This window comes from Perognathus longimembris, chromosome 2 (genome assembly GCF_023159225.1).
Source record: "Perognathus longimembris pacificus isolate PPM17 chromosome 2, ASM2315922v1, whole genome shotgun sequence".
NCBI lineage: Eukaryota > Metazoa > Chordata > Mammalia > Rodentia > Heteromyidae > Perognathus > Perognathus longimembris.
Genome location: NC_063162.1, coordinates 76,280,432 through 76,304,147, shown reverse-complemented (window position 1 = coordinate 76,304,147; position 23,716 = coordinate 76,280,432). Strand labels below are relative to the sequence as shown.

Genomic DNA, 23,716 nt, shown 5'->3' with positions numbered 1-23,716 from the left:
TCAAGACTGAGATCTGATGATCCCAATTGTAAGCCAGACTCCCTCCATGAGACTGATCTGCAATAAACTGCTCAAAAAAGCCAGAAGTGTGCTGTGGCTAAAATGGAAGAGTGGTCCCCTTGAGCAAAACAAGATCAAAGGCAGTTCACAGGCCCAGAGCACAGATTTAAAAGAAAGAAAAGGAAAGACAAGCAAAGAAAAGAAAAAGAATTTCCAGTGCACAGCAAAAAGAACCTTTTGCAATTTGGGAAGGAGAGAGCACCATTTTATAGTCCAACCTATTTCCATCAGGTGTTTGATCAAAGTATGCTGTTCAACATCAACCTTTTCAACATTCCATGCTCTATGAGGGGGGTGCTCAGGTCCAGGGTAGCCCACAATCAAATTCAAAGATCTTAGAAATTTTATTCCTGTGTGGTTTGATCTTGATTTCTTTTCTGTATAAAACTCTGATGTCTGCTAAGATATGACTTGTAGATGAAACTTTCCACATTTGTCACATTCATAAGGCTTCTCTCCTGTGTGTGTTCTGATGAACATTGAGGCTTGACTGGTACAGGACTTTCCCCACGTTACATTCATATGGTTTCTCCTCTGTTTGTGTTCTCTGATGTATATGGAGTGTTGACATCCGGGTCAAAGACTTTCCAAACGTGCTGGTTTCTCCCGTGTGTCACGTATGATGCTGCTGGAGTTCTGACTCCCTTAAAAAACTTTTCCACGTGTTACATTCATAAGATTTCTGTTCTGTGTTCTTTGATGTATACAGAGTGTTGACATCTGTTTGACTTTCCACATGCGTTACACTCATAAGATTTCTGTCCTGTGTGTGTTCTTTGATTGATGCAGAGGCAGGATATCCATCTGAAAGGCTTTCCACATAGGTTACATTCATAGGATTTTCATCTTGTATGTGTGGCCTGGTGGATGCGGAGAGCTGACTTCCTGCTGAAAGATTTTCCACATGTGTCACATTCATGAGGTTTCTCCCCTGTGTGTGTTGTCTGATGCCGCCGGAGTTCTGACTTCATTACAAAAGATTTTCCACATGTGTTACAGTCAAATGGTTTCTCTCCTGTGTGGTTTCTCTGATGAAAGCGGAGAGACGACATCCATGTGAAAGACTTTCCACATATGTCACATTCATAAGATTTTTCTTCTGCATGTATTTTGCAGTGGTTGCGAAGACTTGACATCCATATGAAACCCTTTCCACATGTGTTACATTCATAGGGTTTCTCTCCTGTGTGTGTTCTCTGATGGATGCGCAGTGTTGACTTCCTGCTAAAAGACTTTCCACAGGTGTTACATTCATGAAGTTTTTCCCCTGAGTGGGTTGTCTGATGCTGCCTGACTTCTGACTTGATGACAGAAAACTTTCCACATTTGTTACATTCATAAGACTCCTCTCCTGTGAGTGTCGTATGATGCCTGTGATTTGGTGTGCAAATAAAAGGCGTTCCACACGTATTACATTCATATTGTTTCTGGGCTATGTGTGTTTTCTGGTGGATCCTGAGACCTGACATCCGCCCAAAACACTTTCCACATGTGTTACATTTATAAGATTTCTCTCCTGTGTGTATAGTCTGATGGATGCGGAGAGTTGACTTCTCACTGAAAGACTTTCCACATGTGTTACATTGATGAGGTTTCTCACCCGTGTGTGTTGTCTGATGCCGCCTGAGTTTTGACTGAAAGGCAAAAGACTTTCCACATGTGTTACATTCATATGGTTTCTCTCCAGTGTGTGTTTGCTGATGCTCCCTGAGTCTTGACTTGAGGAAAAAAGACTTTCCACACGTGTTACATTCATATGGTTTCTCTTCTGTGTGTGTGCTCTGATGCATGCGGAGGTTTGAAATCCATCTGAAAGACTTTCCACAGGTGTTACATTCATATGGCTTCTCCCCCGTGTGTGTTCTCTGATGGATGTGGAGATAAGACATGCACCTGAAAGACTTTCCACATGTGTCACATTCACAGTAATTCTTTCTTGTGTGTATTCTCTGATGTGTGCGGAGATAGGTCATCTGACTGAAAGACTTTCCACACGTGTTACAGTCATACAGTTTGTCCCCTATATGTTCTTTGATGCACACTGACCTCTGATTTCCATTTGAATGACTTTTCATGCGTGTTACATTCCTAAGATTTTTCTGCTGTGTGTCATGAGTTTTGTTCGAAAGACTTTCCACATGTGTTACATTCATGGGATTTGTCTCCTGTGTGAGTTCTCTGAAGCCTGATGAGGTCTGACTTCCAGTAGTGACATGCATTGTATTCACAGAGTATCTCTCCTCTGTGAGTTTTTTACTGTACAGTGAGGTCTGGTTTGTAGTAAAAAGATTTGCTCCATTTCTAACACCTGAAAAACCAACGTTTTTCTCTACTGTATTGCTGCTGGTGATTACAACTTGAAACAGATGTGCGTCTGGACTCTTCTGGCATATTTTAATCGAGCCATCTACTTGCTGGACATCTAAAATGTTTAATAAAAAGTCAGAATAAAGTCATGATAGCATCCAAGTATTTCTTAGAGAATACTCATGTAAAGGTAAAGGCATTACATCCTGTCCTGCTTATTAAGAATTCAAAAATATTAGTATAGGAATGGGTTTATGAGAACTGAATGCATTTCTCTCTAATGAGTGACTTAACAAATATGGACAGTCATGTTCTCCAGTTCTTTAAGTTTTATTCTTTTTGAATATCAGAGGAAATTTAGTCAAAACACTCAATAACTCTTGCTTTCAAGCTGAGGGCATATAATCTGCCACTTACTTTCCTTTCTTTATTTGGTTTACTGTAGCAAACACTTTTGGTTTGGTTTTGCAACAATTATGGAAATTTTGCACAACTTTCCTTCTGAAACTTTGCCTATGTTTGACAATCTTTCACTTCTCCCTAAAAATTTTAGTTGGCATCTATGGGGATTTTCAAGTCTTTTCTTCTCTATGTTCTACGAAATGTCTTGCAATAGAGTTGCATACTAGAACAAAAGCCCATATGGAGACAACAGGCTCCCAAACTTGGTGATGGTACCTTCACTTAAAGCTTTATAATCCCATGGTTGTGCTCCAGTTTTGAGGAGCTTTATTCTCACTTATCTGAGGTCTACAAATTTGCCGTCCTGCTTACATGTACTTCTTGTTATGTTCTGCTTACCAAATCAATAGGAAATGAGTCTCCTGTTAGTTTTTCACTTTCTTTTCTGTTTAAGAATATTTTACACAAAGACACAGGAGAAATACCAACCGTAAATGCTCCCACACAGAATTAAGGACTCTACATTAACTGTTGATTCACTTGGCCTTGAACTACTTCTCTACCTCACCCAGTTTGGGGACCCTATGGCCCGTGGGAACTACGAATACTTAGAGAATGGCTGATGCTAGCAGAAAATTGATAGAGTTTTTTTAGCCTTTATCCTCTGTTTAATCAAAGACAAGATTGTAAGTGTCTAATCTGCAATATGCCTGTCCAAGACAGGAAAAGTGTCTGTGTACTTATCTTACTGCATTCTGAGTCTTTTGTAATGCTTACAATATGCCCTTTTGATCTGTTCCTGCAATTCCCTTACACTAGTGCTAATAAAATTTGACAACATAAAAGTGTATATAAGGGAGACATTTTTTGTTAATTCATGTCTGTCAGGTACATTCATTCCTCTTCTCATGGTGTTATTAACAGATGATGGTATGTATTAATCCATTGCTCCAGTATGTACTAGAAAGACACAGCAACACAGGAATCCAGGAGCTGAGACACAAATGAGAACATCTCAATGAGCTCTGCTCTTTTTAACATCCATGTCCAGTAAATATTAACTCACCTGTGATGTTCTTGTCTTGGGCTTCTCCCAGCCATGGCTCTGCCCCTTGCTCCAGCTTAACAATCACTTCAGGTTTAGGAAGACAGTACCCTGTTAATGGGAAATATTAAAAATCTATGGCCTGGTGCAATGAGCTCAGAGAATTTGGTGGAAAAGCCTTCTCCTGAACCTTTTTTCTCACTTCTCCTCAGTTGTATAGATGACTTGCTCCATGATCATGTGCTTTTGATTTTAAATACCAACTTTATTTCCTTTCTTTTTTTGGCCAGCAGTAGGTTTTACCTCGGGGCCTGGGCACTGTCCCTGAGCTCTTCAGCTCAAGGCTAGAGCTCTGCCACATACAGCCACAGCATTACTTCCGGTTTTCTGATGGATACTCAGAGATAACTGTTTCAAGGATTTTCCTGCCCAGGCTGGCTTTCAATCAGGAATCTCATACCTCAGCCTCCTGAGAATTACAGAGAGTTACAGAGAGAATTATAGGCATGAGCAACAGGCTGCTGTCTTAGATATCAGCTTTAAATTACTAAATTGAAAATTTATGTTTCCAGTAGTGGTGCATAATTTATAGGGTATTGTATATCAACCTACAATTTACATGTCAGATTTGGAAAAGCATCACTTTAAAAGTAAATAATCCCTAAGTAAATATTGTCTATCATCCTATTCTTTTTTCTGCCTCATCCAGTTAAAACTTTCTTTGTGGATCTCATCTAACAAATAAACATATTGGGGCTGGGGATATGGCCTAGTGGCAAGAGTGCTTGCCTCATATACATGAAGCCCTGGGTTCGATTTCCCAGCACCACGTAAACAGAAAATGGCCAGAAGTGGCTGTGGCGCAAGTGGCAGAGTGCTAGCCCTAAGCAAAAAGAAGCCAGGGACAAAAAGAAGCTCAGGCCCGGAGTCCAAGGTGCAGGACTGGCAAAAAAAAAAAAAAAAAGATAAACATATTGGCTTTATTTTTTTGTTTTCAAAATAGTGCAAGTTCTTTCAAAGGAAATATATTTCATCTATATTCTTATCTACATGGTCACAAAAACACCAGCACATGTGAATTAGTGAACTAATAGCATTAGAGGAATTTACCTATTATTAATAAATGCATAGGGGAAAATATTTTAAAAGTGGACAGTAAAAAAGCAACTGAAAATATAGAAATAGTATACAGAAAGAAAGTCTATGAGCTGGAAAGCAACTAGAGTCTTAGTAAGACTTAAACAAAAATGGGGATCTACATTTACACAAGAGGGACCAATGAAGACTGCAGAAGGCAGATGTGCAACGCACAGGAGCTGTCCTCATGTGTGGAACCTACGGAAACAGTTAATAACAGCTCGACATGGCCACTCTGGCATGGATCTTCACAACCTCTCTATCCAGAATGCACTGAATCACCTGGGGAGCCCTGGTCTGAGGGTCCTTCTCTTATCTGGGGCTCTGTTCTTTGCTCCAGCTTCATAATTAGCTCAGATTTGAAAACATAGGGCCCTGTTATTGGGCACTTATATAGAATGTTCACAAAACAACTCGCTCAGGATCTAGAAGGACAAGAAGATAGTTTCAGGAGTTGTGCAACCAAATTGAACTTGGTGTTATAGGGAGGTGATGTGTCAGGAGCCAAACTTGCAGCTAAATTCATTCTGACCTCTGGCTGTGTTGTTATCAGGATATGCTAGGTGCAAGGACATTTGTTCCCTAGCATTTGTTCACAGCCACTATCCGGAATTGCTTTGCTATGTTCTTTGCTATGTCCGCTGGAATACATTCCCATGTTAATTGACCTGATCCTGTATTTACTGTAATCAGACATTGCGAACTTCAAAGCCTGTTTTGTTCTTGAATGTTAGCAACCCTATGCTATTCCCTGGTTCCTAAACTGCATATAAACTGGAAGTTAAGAATAAACTTGGCTGCAGTCTTGAGTTACAATCTCGAGATGCAGACCTCCTGAGCCCCATCTTTTGTCTCGTGTCTTCTTTTTTCTCTTATCTATCTTTCTTTTTCTTTAATCCTTGCCCCCTCAATCAGGATTCCCTCTTTGCTGCCGGCTGGCTCGGCAGAGTGATGGTCCTTAAAGACTAGAATATGACATCTAAATAGCGCTAAATCTCATACATATTCACCTGACTATTAAGAACAAAGCCCTCACTCCTAGGAATTAATGGGACCTTTACTCACCTAAGGAAACCACGTTGCTGTAGGTCTCCAGCATCACATCCCTGTACAGGGTCCTCTGAGCATCATCCAGGTCTTTCCACTCCTCCCAGCTGAAGTCCACACACACATCCTCAAATGATACCAAACCCTGAAATGGCACATTGCAAAAAGTCATTAGTCTTGATAAAGCCAAGTCTGAGGATTTCATTCCACTACATGTATGTTTCTGTCTTACATAAAATGGTTGGAGCTTGCTCTGTTATCTATGCAGTATGGGAGATAAAAGACAAAATAGAAATACCTGCTTCTATACTAACTTATACCTTATGAAAGCAAAGTTTTCCTTATCAATTAGGAAGTCTTTTTGCTGCTAGCAAGGGAGACAAGATGAAAATTCTCTTTTAAGGAGGTAATGATCTGCATTAACAGCATCAACTAGAAATAGTGGTCTACTATCTAGGATATCCAGAGCTCAGTTAGGAAATCACAGGGGATACATTAGTAAATCTACATAAATATTCTCCAGGTAAGTGTTACATGGAGTGACAGTACTCAAGAAACTGAATAGTGGGCTAGGAATATGGCCTAGAAGCAAGAGTGTTTGCCTCATATATATGAAGGTTCGATTCCTCAGCACCACACATATAGAAAAGGCCATAAGTGGTGCTGTGGCTCAAGATGGCAGAGTGTTAGCCTTGAGCAAAAATGAGGCCAGGGACGGTGCTCAGGCCCTGAGTTCAAGCCTCAGGACTGGTACAAAAAAAAAAAAAAAAGAAAGAAAGAAAAGAAAAGAAACAGATTAGTAATGATCTGGGACATATAGGAGATTACTAAGTTCTTACAATATGAGATTCATGTAGTCATTGTTGCTAATATATGCCTAAAGATGTTTTTAGGCCCCCTTATACTTAATTCCTAAATCTAAAGAACTGGTAGTATTAACTATTATGATATCACCCACCTTCTACAACACAGAACATAAATAAGAGGAGAATAAAATATCTTGACCGTATTTCCATTTTTCTATTTCCTCATGGAAGGATGGAAGGGATATAGGAGAGACAGACCCTAAGATAGCAGTGTGAGATTTGACTAACCTGACTAGGACAATGAAAAATAAGAACAAAGATTAAATAACTGGTCCAAAAATATGAAAGAAAATAAAAGATGGGAAGATAGTATTTTGTACTAAGGTGTTATGGAGAAGGCACACAAGAATTTTATTCCCATGCTGAGTCCCACTACAAAGAATGTTCAACTACCTTTAGATTGTCACTATGCTTAACAATACCAAAAATGAATGCTGACCCCCCAACCCATCAAAAGGCAATGTGTGTAAAGGGTGCAAAGAAAATAACCTTTAATTCACAATCTACACTCCAGAGGAACTATCTGATCATGTGTATTTAACATACTTTCAGATTAAATTCAACAGCAGCATACCTTCATTACCAGAGTGGTACATGAAACTGTCCTGCTTAGAGAATGACAAAAGATTCTAATATAGATGTACTCATGGGACCAGGATCAGAGAAATAGTTTTTGAAAGGAATACCCCCACACACATACATAAGATTTTTGTTTGTTTGTTTTTTTGCCAGTCCTGGGGCTTGAACTCAGGGCCTGTGCACTGTCCCTGGCTTCTTTTTACTCAAGGCTAGCACTCTACCACTTGAGCCACAGCGTCACTCCCGGCTTTTTCTATGTATGTAGTGCTAAGGAATCGAATCCAGGGTTTCATGTATACGAGGCAAGCACTTTACCACTAGGCCATATTCCCAGCCCCCCCAGACACATTTTTTAATGTAATGTTTTAAATGATGGCTTAAAGCAAGAACTACAACAGAATATAGGTAACTCATATGAATATTGATTCGATATGTACCTACCTACATGTATTGGAAGCAATGAACTACAGATTAAATATCCAATTGTTACTGCACTTGCCTTTCACACATCATGCTCTAAGTAAAAAGCCAAACCTCACAACTTTGTTTTTATGTAAAAAGGGTCAAGCTTATCTATGGAAGTATTGTCTTATATGGATATATAAGGTTGCAATATGACACTACTCTAAGTATATTTATCTCCTATGGCTGTCATACCAAAACAGAGTGGGATAGAAATACATTTCTTGTAGTTCTAGAAATGAGACCTCAAGAAAATGCTGCCTGTAGGTTTGACCTCTTCAGAATCTCCTTGCTTCAGGCTGAGAATGAATTCCAATCAATGTAAAATCCCTGGTTTCTCATTTATGAGGAAAATATAGTACTACACTCTATTAGTTGCTCATACATGATAACTTTTTTTTTTTTTTTGGCCAGTCCTGGGCCTTGGACTCAGGGCCTGAGCACTGTCCCTGGCTTCTTCCCGCTCAAGGCTAGCACTCTGCCACTTGAGCCACAGCGCCGCTTCTGGCCGTTTTCTGTATATGTGGTGCTGGGGAATCGAACCTAGGGCCTCGTGTATCCGAGGCAGGCACTCTTGCCACTAGGCTATATCCCCAGCCCCGTCATACATGATAACTTTTGCAACAAGTAAATACCATAGCCTTGCATATTTGTGTGTCTCACAAATTCAACCAAGTATTGATCTTAAAATCTGAAAATATATGCATTCTGTACTGAACAAGTACAGACATAAAAACTGTGATAATCCACTGAAAATGGTGAATAACAAGGGTTTACATGACATTAATTTGTACAAGGTGTCAGAAGTAATTCAGGGGTGATATAAAATGTACAGATCAATGTCTGCTGGTTATATGAAATCACAATAAAGTTTTATAGAAGGAAAGTAAAATCTACTTTGGTATCTGAAAGAGCTTCTGGAACATTCTCTGCGGATACCCAGAAGTGACTATGATGGAAAGATCTGGTTTAGCACCTTTAAAAAGACAAGAAGTGGGCTGGGAATATGGCCTAGTGGCAAAAGTGCTTGCCTCCTATACATGAGGCCCTGGGTTCAATTCCCCAGCACCACATATACAGAAAATGGCCAGAAGTGGTGCTGTGGCTCAAGTGGCAGAGTGCTAGCCTTGAGCAAAAAGAAGCCAGGGACAGTGCTCAGGCCCTGAGTCCAAGCCCCAGGACTGGCAAAAAAAAAGACAAGAAGTGGGCTGGAGATATGGCCAAGTAGCAAGAGTGCTTGCCTCCTATACATGAGGACCTGGGTTCAATTCCCCAGCACCACATATATGGAAAACGGCCAGAAGGGGCGCTGTGGCTCAGGTGGCAGAGTGCTAGCCTTGAGTAGGAAGAAGCCAGGGACAGTGCTCAGGCCCTGAGTCCAAGGCCCAGGACTGGCCAAAAAAACAAGACAAGAAGTAATAACAACTATCAAATGAGGAAAGGAGACAAGAAGTAGTGAAATGGTAAAAATAAATGAAATCATGTTAGCATTGTAACGTAAATAAAGACATAAAGCATTGTCTGAAATGACCTGAAAAACAAAAGAATTCAAAAACATGTTACTCACAAAGGCATACCCTAAAGAATAAAATAAATAAGCAAACAAACACAGAGGCCATAAGCAAAAATCAATGAAAAGCTGAAATTGAGATCATATGAGAGGAAATAAACATCAATACAAATGGCATGATAACACACAGAGACATAATAAAAGACAGATCATACATCAGAATAATACAAGTTATGTACTTATTTAACACAAACTCTCCCAAAACAGGTAAGAAAAGCCAAGATATTTAATCTAAGATTCAAAAGCCTTGTAGGAAATTAAAATGGATCTGGGACAAAATGTACTACAATGGTGGCCACAAACAAAAATTTCCTCCTTGGAGGAAGGCCAGACTTGCCAATTTGCTTAGTTAAAAAAAAAAAAAAAAAAAACTATCACAGAAAAAACAGTACAGTTATTAGAGGGAGAGAAAATTTCATGACATTAAATTGGCAATTACTTCTTGGATATAACACCAAAAATGCATAGTACAAAAACCAGACAAGTTCAAATGTAAAATATGAAAACATATCTCATCAAAGGCAAAATATCCATGAAATTAGAGAAAATATTTGTGTACTAGATTAATAACCAGACCATTTTAAAAATTATGAAACAAAATCCTGTAACTCAAAAACAAATGAAAAGTGATTTTAAAGTGGGCAAATGATGAACAAGACCTTCCTATAGAGAATACAGGCAAATGGTTAATTAACATATAAAAAAGTGTTCAGTATTAGTAGTAACAAAAAATTCAAATAAATGCCACAATGAAATACCCACTTTATACCCAGTAGTAGGGATACATCAAATATTAAAACTCCAAAAATAGGACAAATATTGGGAAGGACAAAGAGAAGTATGAAATTTGGTGGATTTCTGGCAAGAATGAAAAATAATCCAAGATGATACAAAAGAATGAAACATAGCAGTACACAAGAATATGGTTCAACAGTTTTATACTTGCACCCAACCAAAGAGAAAGCAGGGGTTTGACCAGGTATTGGCAGAATCATTTAATAGCAACTAGGGCCTGGGAATGTGGCTTAGAGGTAGAGTGCTTGGCCAGCATGCATGAGCCCCTGGGTTTGATTCCTCAGCACCACATAAACAGAAAAAGCCAGAAGTGGCACTGTGGCTCAAGAGGTAGAATACTTAGCCTTGAGCAAAAATAAGCCAGGTTCCTGTGGTTGTACCCACACTATCACTGTATCTTATCTGCGTACATTGGAAACTGTATATACTGGTATTAGAACTAGTAAAGTGAAAGGGAATATCAAAATTGAGAGACAAAGGATAAAAATAAAAACGACTACAAAAGCAATAATTACAAAACTATTTGGTGTAAACCAACTGAACAACTCATGGGGGGGGAGAGGGAAAAGGGGAGGTGGGAAGGGGAATGAGGGAAGAGGTAACAAATAGTACAAGAAATATACCCAAGGCCTAACGTATGAAACTATAACCTCTCTGTACATCACTTTGACAACAAATAAGAAAAAAAAAATTTTTAATCTTAAAAAAAAAAAAAGTGCAGTACAGTGCTCAGGCCATGAGTCCAAGGCCCAGGACTGGGAGGGGGGTGAGGGTGGGGAGTGAATCACTTAATAGCAACTACTCATAATAATCAAAAGATAGATGTGAACCACATCAAAAAAAAAAAAAAAACCATAGTAAACACATAAAATTTAACAAGTATGCTTTAGAAAAAGAAAGGAAGGGGTTGGGAATGTAGCCTAATGATAGAGTGCTTGCCTAGCATGCATGAAGCCCTGGGTTCGATACCTCAGCACCACATATACAGAAAAAGCTGAAAGCTGTAGCTCAAGTGGTAGAATGCTAACTGTTGGGGTCAGCTGTACCTTTAAGGGGCCACAGCTGACCTTGGCCTGTCCCTCCCCTTCCTGTCTTTAACAGGAAGAGAAGCCCCTGTTCCTGGGGCTAGCACATGTGCTATGGTGGAGAGGTACCCCAGGGGCCCATCCTTGGGGGGCTGGACCTCTGCCCACAAAGGAAGTCTCCTGACATCACTTGAGGGGCAGCTCCTTGGGACCAATCAGGGGCCCCTCTCTTGTGCCCACTTTTGGGGTATATCTGGGGGGCTCCTCATTTGAATAAACAGAAGCCCTAGAGGTTTTCTCCAGGGGCCCACGCATCCATGTCGTTCTTGGCGGTTTTGGGGCACCCTGCGACCACAAACCACTGAGGCTACCTGTGGCTATCGCTCCCACGTGAGAGCGATAAAGGACCACCCAGGAAGGGGCGGACAAGCCCCTTCCCCTCCCCCCCCCCCCCCCCCCCCCCCCCCCCCCCCCCCCGCGAGGGGAAGTAGAGAGAGAGAGCCCACAAGCACCACATATACAGAAAAAGCTGAAAGCTGTGGCTCAAGTGGTAGAATGCTAACCTTGAGCAAAAAGAAGCCAAGGGCAGTGATCAGACCCTGAGGTTCAAGCATCACGACTGGAAAAAAAGAAAGGAAATTCTAGGTTATGCTAAAGCATTGAGGAATTTTGAATACAACAAGCTAAATAAAACAAAGAACTCACAAACAGCTGTGACAGGATGGGCATCAGGGCCTCACAGCTGTATTCCTTGCTACTCAGGAGGCTAATATCTGAGGATTGTGATTTGAAGGGAATCTGGGCAAAAAAACATATAAGTGGAATTGCAGTTCACGTGGTAGAGTGCTAGCCTTGAACAAAAGAAGCTCAAGAAGAGTGTTTAGTTCCTGAGTTCAAGTGCAAGGACTGGCACACAAGCATTTCTCTCTCTCTCTCTCTCTCTTTCCCTACCCCCTCTCTCTCACACACACACTATCTCCCTATCTGCCTGCTCTCTCTCTCTCTCTCTCTCTCTCTTTCTCTCTCTCAGACACACACACAAGACAGAATAGCCATTATAGAATTTCCCTTACTGAGGTTCCCAGGGTGGACAAACTCATAGAGACAAAAAGCAGAATGAAGAGACTGGGTGGGGGGAGGGGTAGACAGAAACAGGAATTGCATGTTTCTTGAATATATACAGCTTCATATACAGATGATGAAATATATTATAAATGGATGGAAAAGGAGGTTGCACAACAACAATATGAACATATACAATATCAATCAACTAAACATTTGAGAATGGTGAGGTTCATATGCATCTTGGTGTCATAAGGGAGAGAAAATGAGGGATGGGTATGTGTTTAAAGACAAGTATACTCATTACCTTACTTATAGAACTGTAACCCCCTTGTTCATCACCTTGTCAATAAAGATAAAAAAAGAATGGTGAGGCTAGAGGCTAGAGGCTCAGGTAGTAAAACCCAGCCAATGGGTAGAAGTGTCAGATAACAAGCTCAAGTCTAATTCTTAGACAAGAATAAAATAATAATAATGGTTAATGTAGCCAAACATGGTAACACCTAAAATCCAAGAATATGGGAGAGTTTGAGGCAATGTTACTAGACAGCCTAGGCTATATACATCAAGGCCAACAAAAGTTTGGACTACAGAGCAAACCTGTCTTCAAATTAACATTTAAAAATAGTGTGACAAATATTATGCGAGTTATATAAGAAATATATGGGGGCTAGGAATGTGGCTTAGCGGTAGAGTGCTTGCCTAGCATGCACGAAGCCCTGAGTTTGATTCCTCAGCACCACATAATCGGAACAAGCTGGAAATGGCGCTGTAGCTCAACAGGTAGAGTGCTAGCCTTGAACAAAAAGAAGCCAGGGGAAGTGCTCGGGCCCTGAGTCTAAGCCCCAGGACTGGCAAAAAAAAAAAAAAAAAAAAAAGAGAAATACACACGCTCAGCATCACTGGTCATAAAAGAAATGCAAACCAATCTAACATTGAGATTCCACCTCACCCCAGTGAGAATGGCTATTATCAAGAAAACTAATAATAACAGATGCTGGTGGGGACGTAGCCTCCCTACTACACTGTTTCTGGGAGTGTAAACTTGTTCTACCACTCTGGAAAGCAGTGTGGAGATTCCTGAAAAGGCTAAACATAGAACTCCCCTATGACTTAGCAACTGCACTTTTGGGCATTTATTCAAAGGATCACAAGCAAGACCACACTAGAGCTATCAGCACAACCATGTTCATCCCAGCACAATTTACCTCCCTAAAATATGGAACCAACCCATATGCCCCTCAGTAGATGAATGGATCAAGAAAATGTGGTACACACACACAATGGAATTCTACAATTCTATCAGAAAGAATGACATTGCCCCATTCCTAAGGAAATGGAAAAACTTGGGGGGAAAAAAAAATCATACTAAGTGAATTGAGCCAGACCCAAAGAAACACAGACTCTATGGTTTCACTCACTGGCAATAATTAGTACGTTTAGGAAGTCCTAGCAGATGATCACAATAACTCAATAGCTATGTACATATGGTCACATAAGATGATGCTAAGCGAAGTGAACTCCAAGTTTATAGAAATAAGTAGTTTATCATTGTTGCTGTTATTTTCAACACAATGTGTGAAATTATGCCCTTTTCTTTTGTTTTCCTTCTCCATTGTTTTAATCCTGATGTCACTGTGACTGATTTTGGTACCCTGGGTATTGTATATACATTTACTGGAACTAGGGAAGGGAAAGGGAACATCAAAATGGAGAGACAAAGGGTAAAATGCTCACCAATTCAACAGAAATACTTACAAGACAATATGCTGTAAACCAACTGTACAACTCTGGGGTGGGGGAGATGGAGGAGGAGGAAAGATGAGAGAAAAATGAGGGAGGAGGCAACAAGTTTGATAAGAAATTTACTCACTGGCTTACGTATGAAACTGTAAGCCATCTGTACACCACTTTGACAATAAATATTTTTTAAAAGAGAAAATAAATATATGTGATATATGTATCTCCTTTGCTTACTGACTTTAAGTAACTGATGACCATTACAAAGAAAAAACATAACATGTAATTTACAAGAGTTTGAAAGAAGGGCATCAGTGGCTCACATATTATATGTGATATATGTATCTCTTTTACTTACTGACTTGAAGTAATTAATGGCCATTACAAAGAAAAAACATAACAAGTAATTTAGAAGAGTTTGAAAGAAGGGCATCAGTGGCTCACATCTCTAAGTATGGCAAGTCAGGAGGCTGAGATCTGAAAATTGTAGTTTGAATTCAGCTCAGACAGGAATGTCCATGAGACTCATCTCCAATTAGCCAGCAAAATGCTGAAAAAAGAGCCATGGCTCAAGTGGGACTGTATTAGGGACAGTGTCCAGCCGTGAATTCTAGCTCTTCGGCAGGCAACAAAAAGAGAGAGAATTTCAAAATCTTATTAAGTGAGAGATAACTGGAAGCTAATAACAATACCACCTTGAAATAGTATAACTGATACACAGGAAAGAGATGAAAATATTAGATTCTGTGCATCTTCTTTTTATTCTTTGTATAACTTTTCACTGACTACAGTATAAATGTGTTCCCCAATAGAGACCTTAGTAGATGTTGCCACTATTGCTAGCTAAAACCCGAGTTCCTGAAGGCCCAAACCTTATTACTGAATACATGTCCTTCAGGTTTGTGAACAGTGACATTTTGAATATAATACAAGTCACTCTATTGTTGACTAGAACCATCTGCTCCTGTTATTACCTACACAACAGTTGAAAATACTAATACAATATGAGATGAAACAAAAAAGCAGGACCACATTTAATGATCTTAGACGTAACAGAGAGGACAGAATTAGGAGAAATCCATTTCATTGTACATGATAACTTTAGGTAAGATAGTGGTTTACCTCTATGAGGTATAAGAAAAAGAATGTGAATAGAGAGTTTCCTAACAAGAAAAACGGAAGAATGAAAAATGGGTCCAGACACAATTGCCACCTCTGGACAGATCAACATGCCAAAAACTGGGCAAAGAAACCTCAGAACTAAACAACTGCATAGACTAAGTAGACCTAACCTACATCTCCAGAATATTCCACCCAGCAACACCAGAATATATTCTTCTCCACAGCACATGGAACATTCTCCAAAATAGATCACATTTTAGGGCACAAAGCAAATCTGTACAAATTCAGAAATAACTGAAATCATTCCCGGCATTCTCTCAAACTACAATGGAATAAAAGCAGAGCTCAACACAAAAAGCCACCATAGAAAATTCTGCAACTCATGGAGACTGAACAATGCATTGCTGAACCACCAATGTGTCATCGAAGGAATCAGAACAAAAATTCAAATGTTTATGGCATTTAGCCAAAATGAACACACAAAATACCAGCTCCTTTGGGACACAGCAAAGGCAGTACTCAAGGAAAATTTATAGCTCTGAGCGCCTACATCAACAAACTAGAGAAATCTCTATACAACAATTAATTTAATGAAGCACCTTAAGCTCCTTGAAAAAGAGCAACAAGCCAAACCCCAAGCCAATTGATGTAAGAAAATAATTAATATTAAATCAGAATTTAAAAAGACTTAGAGTACCAAAATAGCCATAGAGAGAATCAACAAAACAAAGAGTTGGTTCTTCAAAAAAAAATTATATCGACAGACCCCCTAGCAAATCTGACAAAAAAATGAAAACAGCACATCCAAATAAACAAAATCAGAAACAAGACTGGAATCATCACCACAGAAACAAGCAAGATTCAGAATATAAGGGAATATTTTACAAACCTATATGCTAATAAATTTGAGAATCTGGAAGAAATGGATGAATTCCTAGCAAAAACTGATATGCCCAAACTTAACCAAGAAGATTTAAACCTACTAAACAGACCCATGTCAAGCAATGAAATAGAAACTGCAGTAAGTGATCTCCCATCCAAGAAAAGCCCAGGCCCAGATGGATTCACAGTGGAATTCTATAAGGCCTTCAAAACAGAACCCATACCAACATTCCCCAAACTCTTCAACAAAATTGAAAGTGAAAGTTCGCTACCAAACACATTCTAACTGTTATTCCAAAAACTAGACAGGGACTCATCAAAGAAAGAGAACTCTAGACCCACTTCATTGATGAACATCGATGCAAAACTTCTCAACAAGGGCTGGGGATATGGCCTAGTGGCAAGAGTGCTTGCCTTGTATACATAAAGCCCTGGGTTCAATTCCCCAGCACCACATATATAGAAAACAGCCAGAAGTGGCGCTGTGGCTCAAGTGGCAGAGTGCTAGCCTTGAGCACAAGGAAGCCAGGGACAGTGCTCAGGCCCTGAGTCTAAGGCCCAGGACTGCCCCCCCCCCAAAAAAAAAACTTCTCAACAAAATTCTGGCCAATTGGCTTCAACAAGTCATCAAAAAAAAAAATCATACTCTATGATCAAACTGGATTCATTCCAGGGATACAAAGCTAGTTCAATATACGCAAGTCAACTAGCATAATTCACCACATCATTAAGGGCAAGATCAAGAATCACGATAATTTCTTTAGACAAGGAAAAAGCATTTGACAAAATCCACCACCTATTTATGATGAAAGCTTTGGAGAAATTAGGATTCCAGGGAACATTTCTGAATATAAGGCTGTCTATGACAAACCTACAGTGAGCATTATACTTAATGACAAAAAGTTAAAGCCATTTCCTTTAAAATCAGGAGAAAGACAAGAATGTCCACTCTCTACACTCCTCTTCAACATAGTACCAGAATTCCTAGCTAGAGCAATAAAGCAAGAGGCACATACAAAGGGGATCAAAATAGGGAAAGATAAAGTTAAACTCTCTCGTTGCAGATGACATGATCCTGTACTTAAAGAACCCCATAGACTCTACTCCCAAGTTACTTGAGCAGAAACTTTGGCAAAGTAGCAGGATATAAAATAAGCCCTCAAAAATCAATGGCTTTTCTGTATGAAGAATGCAAACAGTGAGGCTGAAATTAGGAAAGCAACTCTCTTTGCAATAGCCTCAAAAAACATAAAATAATTAGGAATAACCTTAACCAAAGAAGTGAAAGACCAGTATGATAAGAACTTTAAAAACCTGAAAAAAGGAAATTAAAGCAGAACTAAGAAAATGGAAAAAACCTCCCATGCTCCTAGATTGGGAGGATTAACATTGTACAAATGGAAATATTGCCAACAGCTATCTACATATTCAATGCAATACCCATCAATATCCCAACACCATTCTTTATTGAAATAGAGGAAGCAATCCAAAAATTCCTAAGGAAAAATAAAAGACCGCGAATAGCAAAAACTATCCTAAACAGAAAGATCAGTGCTGGAAGAATTTCAATACCAAACTTCCAACTGTATTACAAAGCTATAGTAATAAAAACAGCTTGGTACTGGCACAAGAAGAGGCACAAGGACCAATAGAAAAGAACCAAAGACCCAGAGATGAACCCACAGACATATGGCTACTTAATCTCTGATAAAGGGGCAAAAAAAAATAGGACGGAAGAAAGCCTCTTCAACAAACTGTCCTGGCAAAACTAGTTCAACACCTGTAACAAAAGAAAGATATCACCCTGCACCAGAATCAATTCCAAATGGATCCAAGACCTCGAGGTAAAATCAGATACCCTGAAAATTTACAGGATGAATAGAAGAAACATGGGCTGGGGATATAGCCTAGTGGCAAGAGTGCCTGCCTCATCATATACACGAGGCCCTAGGTTCGATTCCCCAGCACCACATATACAGAAAACGGCCAGAAGCGGCGCTGTGGCTCAAGTAGCAGAGTGCTAGCCTTGAGCGGGAAGAAGCCAGGGACAGTGCTCAGGCCGAGTCCAAGGCCCAGGACTGGCCAAAAAAAAAAAAAAATAGAAGAAACATGTGGGCTCCTTGGCACAGGATGAAAGTTTCTTAATAAAGGCCCAGAAACACAACAAATCAAGAAAAGGTTAGGAAAATGGGATTGCATCTAACTGCAGAGCTTCTGCATGGCAAGGGACATAGCTTGTCAAACAAATAGAAAGCCCCTGTCATAACAGACAAAGGCTTCATCTCTAAAATATATGTAGAACTCAAAAAATTAAATTCCTCCAAAACAAATCCTCAAAGAACCAACTGCCTCCTCAACAAATGGGCTAACAGCTAAAAAGAGACTTCTCTGAAGAGGACATGAGAATGGCCAAGAGTCACATGAAGAAGTGCTCAACATCACTGGCCATAAAAGAAATGCAAATCTCCCTTTTTCAGTCACTAACCAGATCCTGAGAACTGCTGTGTGATCTCAACCTCTCACAGAGGGCTGGGGCTTTTACCTATTGCTCCACGTAACATGTATTCTCCTCTGCCCTGTGAACACTTGTAACAAGGCAGCTCCCTCAGTAGGTCGGATAGGGTAGATGCTGGCCTGGGAAGTTCTGTGTACGTGGTGGCACCATCTCTCTTGAACAATCCATGGGAGGACATGCCATATTGCTCCTTCTTCAGAGATCCTGAACAGACTGAGAAGGAAGAGCAGGCAGCTGCTGAAAAGGCTGTGAGCAAGGAAGAACTTCAGGGTGAATGGACTGTGCAGGCTCCTGAATTTACTGCCACTCAACCTGAGGGCACAGAGTGTTCTGACGATATGCATGAGCCTACCCAACAGTTCCCTACTGGCCACTGTTCCTGCTGGTCACTGTAAACCAGTCTGCAGCTCCCGCTGCAGAAGCCGCTGAATGGTAACACCACCACCAAGCCATCTTACACAGTTCTGCAGACACATAGAAAAAATGAAAGAAGGCTGATGGGAAATAAAGACCAGTTTTAAGAATAAATAAATAGAACAGAGACAGGGAGGAGGTAACAGTACAAGAAATGTATTCAAGGCCTAACATATGAAACTGTAACCTCTGTGTACATCACTTTGACAATAAATAAGAAAAAAATAAATAAAAATAAATTTACAGTGCTGGTCATGCCATAAGGCTAAAAAATAAAATAAAATAAATAGAACAGAGAGATCAAAACAAGGTGGCCCGTTGAGAACATGCAAAAATCTTAAATGTGGAAAATCTAGGCACAAATGTATATTCAGTAACTAGATTAACTACAAGAACTAGAAGATGACATAAAAATGAAGACTTGTTAAATAGTGGGCTGGGGATATGGCCTAGTGGCTAGAGTGCCTGCCTCGTATTCATGAGGCCCTGAGTTCAATTCCCCAGCACCACATATACAGAAAATGGCCAGAAGTGGCGCTGTGGCTCAAGAGGCAGAGTGCTAGCCTTGAGCAAAAAGAAGCCAGGGACAGTGCTCAGGTCCTGAGTCCAAGCCCCAGGATTTGTTAAATAAATGAAAATAGGCAACATGTTAAAAAAAAAAAGAAATGCAAATCAAAACAACACTGAGATTCCACCTCACCCCAGTAAGAATGGCCATTATCCAGAAAACTAATAATAACAGATGCTGGAAGGGATGTGGCCAAAAGGGAACCCTACTACACTGTTGGTGGGAATGTAAACTTGTTCAACCACTCTGGAAAGTAATATGAGGTTCCTCAAAAAGGCTAAACACAGAGCTCCCCCATGACCCAGCAGCCCCACTTCTGGGCATCTACCCAAAAGATTACAAGAAATACAACACCTAAGCTACCAGCACAACTATGTTCATGACAGCACAATTTGTCACTCACTAAAATATGGAACCAACCCAGATGCCCCTTAGTAGATGAGTGGATCAAGAAAGTGTGGTACATAAACACAACAGAATTCTACACTTGTATCAGAAAGAATGACATTGCCTCATTCGTAAGGAAATGGAAGGACTTGGAAAAAAAATCACACTAAGTGAAGAGACCCAAAGAAACATAGACTCTATAGTTTCCCTTATTGGGAATAATTAGTACACTTCTAGGATTATCTTAACAGAAGAGCACAATAATAGCTCAATAGCTATGTACATATGAACACATAAGATGATGCTAAGTGAAATGAACTCCAAGTTATGGAAACAAGTGGTTTATCACTGTTATTACTTTTAACATACTATGTGAAATTATGCCCTTTTCCTTTTGTCTTTCTTTCCTGTGGTTTAACCTGATGTCACTATAACTGATTTGGGTACACTGGATATTGTATATATGTGTATTGGAACTAGGGAAGGGAAAGGGAACATCAAAATGGAGAGACAAAGGAAAAAAGGCAAACCAAGATAACAGCAATACTTACAAAACTATATGATATAAACCAACTGCACAACTCAAGGGGGGGATGGAAATGGGGAGGGGAGAAGGTGGGGAAAAAATGATGAAGAAGGTAACAAGTTGGATAAGAAATGTTCACACTGCTCTATGTATGATAACCCCTCTGTACAGCACTGACAATAAATAAATGAAATAAAAAAAGGGCCCAAGAAGGAGCATTTAGAGAAGAAAGGCGTGTGTGTGTGTGTGTGTGAGAGAGAGAGAGTGAGAGAGAGAGAGAGAGAGAGAGAGAGAGAGAGAGAGAGAGAGAGAGAGAGAAATGCAGTGAAGAGGGAAAGGAAGGTTGAAAAGGAGATAAGAAGAAAGGAAGGGATTTTGAAAAAAGTGATCTTTTCTATCACAGTGGATTGCTTAAAGTACCTGACTTGGACTTATACCTTGGCTCTTGTTGATGAGTCTACTGAGACAATATCAGCAAGTAAACACAGGAGCAGAGCCTGTAAATAACTAATAGATACTATTCCCTTTAATCTAGAAAATGATGAGGCAATGATGAACCTGAGGTTGGCCAATTAGAGCAGAGGTACAGGGCCTGCTGCGTAAGTGACAAATTGGGAGCAGTTGCTTGTTCCATGTGCTGCCTTGCCAGATTTTTGGCTGATAGCACATCCTTCTGCAGAAGTAACTTTTGCCTTACTGAGCTGTTTATAAATTGGTGTTCTTATTGCCTCACAACATTCCAGTGTCCCCAATTTCCAGGAGAAAAGGAAAGCAATGGTATTCACTGGACACAGTGTTGAAAATGTACCGTACAACCTATGGGTGAGATGGGAGGAAAATAATGGAAGAGAGTCAGTGCAGGGGTGACATTGTCCAAAAGAATATCTATTCCATGCTTGACTTATGTAAGTGAAACTCTCATGTTTAATTTTTTTAAGTCTAATAACTCAAAAAAGTACAGGAAAAAAAGAAAGAGAAATAGAGAAAAAGAGTGTGCCAGGCCCCTTTAGAAAGGAATAAAAATTTCTAAAAAGGCCATATAGACAACCATAAGTTTCAAGTAAGAAAAACCCTGAACTACAGTTATGGTCTTTGACTACAATTTCAGTGACTAATGGACTTCTGGGGGAGAAAACCCCTATGGCATCTGTTGCACTCTCTACAGACAATACACACCAGCCAAGGGTTATATGTGGACATTCATTTAAGTATAATGGCTTACTCAGGCCTCTCTAACATGCAAAGATGTTTGGGACCACACTAATTCAGTAACTTCAGAAAAAAACCGAAAAGATGTTTAACACCATTAAGATAAGTTAATACATGACTAATGAGGATGAGATTTCAGACTGATAGCCACCAATCTTCACATTCCATAAGAAGTTAGCATGCTTATATTTCACTGGACTATGTAACAAGTGTAAGTGGTTTTTCTCACATCAAAAATACCAGAGAAAAATTCAAGGTAGATTTGCACTCACCTTAGATAAGACTATTAAGATATCATTTTCTGCTAAATCTACAAGCCATCTTTTTCTTATTATTAACCACTTTCCTGAGGCTAAATCGTTTCTACTTGTCCACTGTCATCCTTGGACTCCATTAAGCTCATAAAACATTTCATAAAAAGCACAAATGAAAGAAAAAGAGACTCACCAGAGACCCGTTCATTTTTCTTTGTTCTTGGCAATGCAAAGACGATTCTCACAGCACACAGGGAGAAATCAAGGAGTCAGGAAGGAACCTTTGTCCCAAAGTTTCCTGCACAAAACACTAAACATGGATGGATAAGTAATAATAATATAATAATAAAGCTTCCTATGGGAGAAGTAGACATATTATATTCTCCAGTAAAGATGTATCCAAAAACCATTAAGTGGTACATAATATAATTGTAGTTCATATCTAGGTGAGGTCAAAACTAAAGTTTCCTCAAAAATAAATGAATAATGTAACCCAGAAAGACATATGATGACTTTACTAAAATTAGTAACTACAGAAATGCACTTAGAAATGTAGAAAATATTTTCCAGTTAATATAAAGCTATCATTGAGCATTTCATTGTATCTCCTGTTTTGGAATACTTAAGCATCATAGAAAGCATGTTTCTTATAATCACTATTTTTCACTCTGAATTATAAAGGGAAAATGTGCAGAATATATATTTATCGTGGCTTCCTATTCCAGTACTAACTCCCAGATGGGACATCGTGCTGTACCCAGAGAGCCTGAAGCACTGATCTGGACTTTGCCATTAATCTTGTTTTGGCAAAAGACACCAGTGAACATGATGTGAACAAAGGTTTGAAAATTCCTTAGTGCTAGCCTTCCTTAACACAATTATGCTGCAAAAAAAAAAGCAAGTAATTCATTAAAAAGCAATGTATGCATTTTAGTTTTAACTTTGTTTTTTGCCAGTCCTGTGGCTTGAATTCAAGGCCTGAGGGCTGTCTCTGGCTTCTTTTTGCTCAAGGCTAGCATTCTATCACATGAGCCACAGTGTTACTTCTGGCTTTTTCTAAATATGTGGTGCTGAGGAATCCCACCCAGGGCTTCATGCATGCTCCCTCCACCAACACCCTACCACTCTACCACTAGGCCATATGCAGAGACCAAAGTTTTTTCTTTTACTTTAAAAGCTTAAAATCAACTTGTTAGAGGTTGAATACCTCAATTTATGGGACTGGAATTTTCCCCCACCCCATGGCCTAAAAAGAAATTTCAATTTGAAAACATCCTACTTTTGTCAGACTGTAACAAAGTGGGCAACACTGGATAAAACTTAATGTCTACCAATAACAGAACCTTGGGCAACATTCATCATCTTTAAGTAATTTTTTTTGTCATTTCTGTTTTCAAGCATATGGTCCGCAGCATTTCTTGAATTGCCAGAACTATAACCAGGGAAAAACAGAAGAAGCACATCTCTAGAGACCACATTTAATAATAGGTTACGTTTGAGAGAGCTTGCATTCTAATAATGATAGTGGAGTTAGACTGAATCATTGAGACTGGCATTAGGGTTCTTTGGAGAAAGAGATGCTTCCGGTGTGACAGATATGTCTCCACTACAAACCACAGCTTCCTATCTACTCGCATAACTCAGCTCTGACTCATTGCTCAGTCCAGCTCACCTATCTCTCTCAAAGGTGGGAGAGTGGTTGGGAGCTTTGGAGAAAACACTACCAACTGAATCTTATGCTC

At 39.6% G+C, this 23,716-nt stretch overlaps 1 protein-coding gene across 2 annotated transcripts; it reads right to left on the bottom strand.

Annotated features, from left to right (window-relative positions):
• Positions 1-34: 34 nt before the first annotated feature.
• Positions 35-22,255, bottom strand: LOC125346740 (zinc finger protein 782-like). Of its 2 annotated transcripts, XM_048339547.1 has the most exons (4): positions 22,168-22,255; positions 6,017-6,143; positions 3,836-3,925; positions 35-2,482 (listed from the first exon to the last, which is right to left on the bottom strand). In XM_048339547.1, exons 1-4 carry the CDS (start codon positions 22,180-22,182, stop codon positions 903-905), a joined length of 1,812 nt encoding a protein of 603 aa, XP_048195504.1. In that variant the 5' UTR covers positions 22,183-22,255; the 3' UTR covers positions 35-902. The 2 variants fall into 2 exon arrangements, with proteins under 2 accessions (XP_048195504.1, XP_048195502.1); XM_048339545.1 differs by lacking the exon at positions 22,168-22,255 and having other exon boundaries at positions 6,017-6,341.
• Between the last annotated feature and the right edge of the window lie 1,461 nt (positions 22,256-23,716).

Coding starts and splice junctions, on each gene's coding strand:
- LOC125346740 (XM_048339545.1), bottom strand. CDS start 6,203: ATGAAATCCTCAGACTTGGCTTTATCAAGACTAATGACTTTTTGCAAT. Junction 3,926..6,016: donor CAGCAACGTGGTTTCCTTAG/GTGAGTAAAGGT, acceptor TCCCATTAACAG/GGTACTGTCTTCCTAAACCT. Junction 2,483..3,835: donor CCAAGACAAGAACATCACAG/GTGAGTTAATAT, acceptor TAAACATTTTAG/ATGTCCAGCAAGTAGATGGC.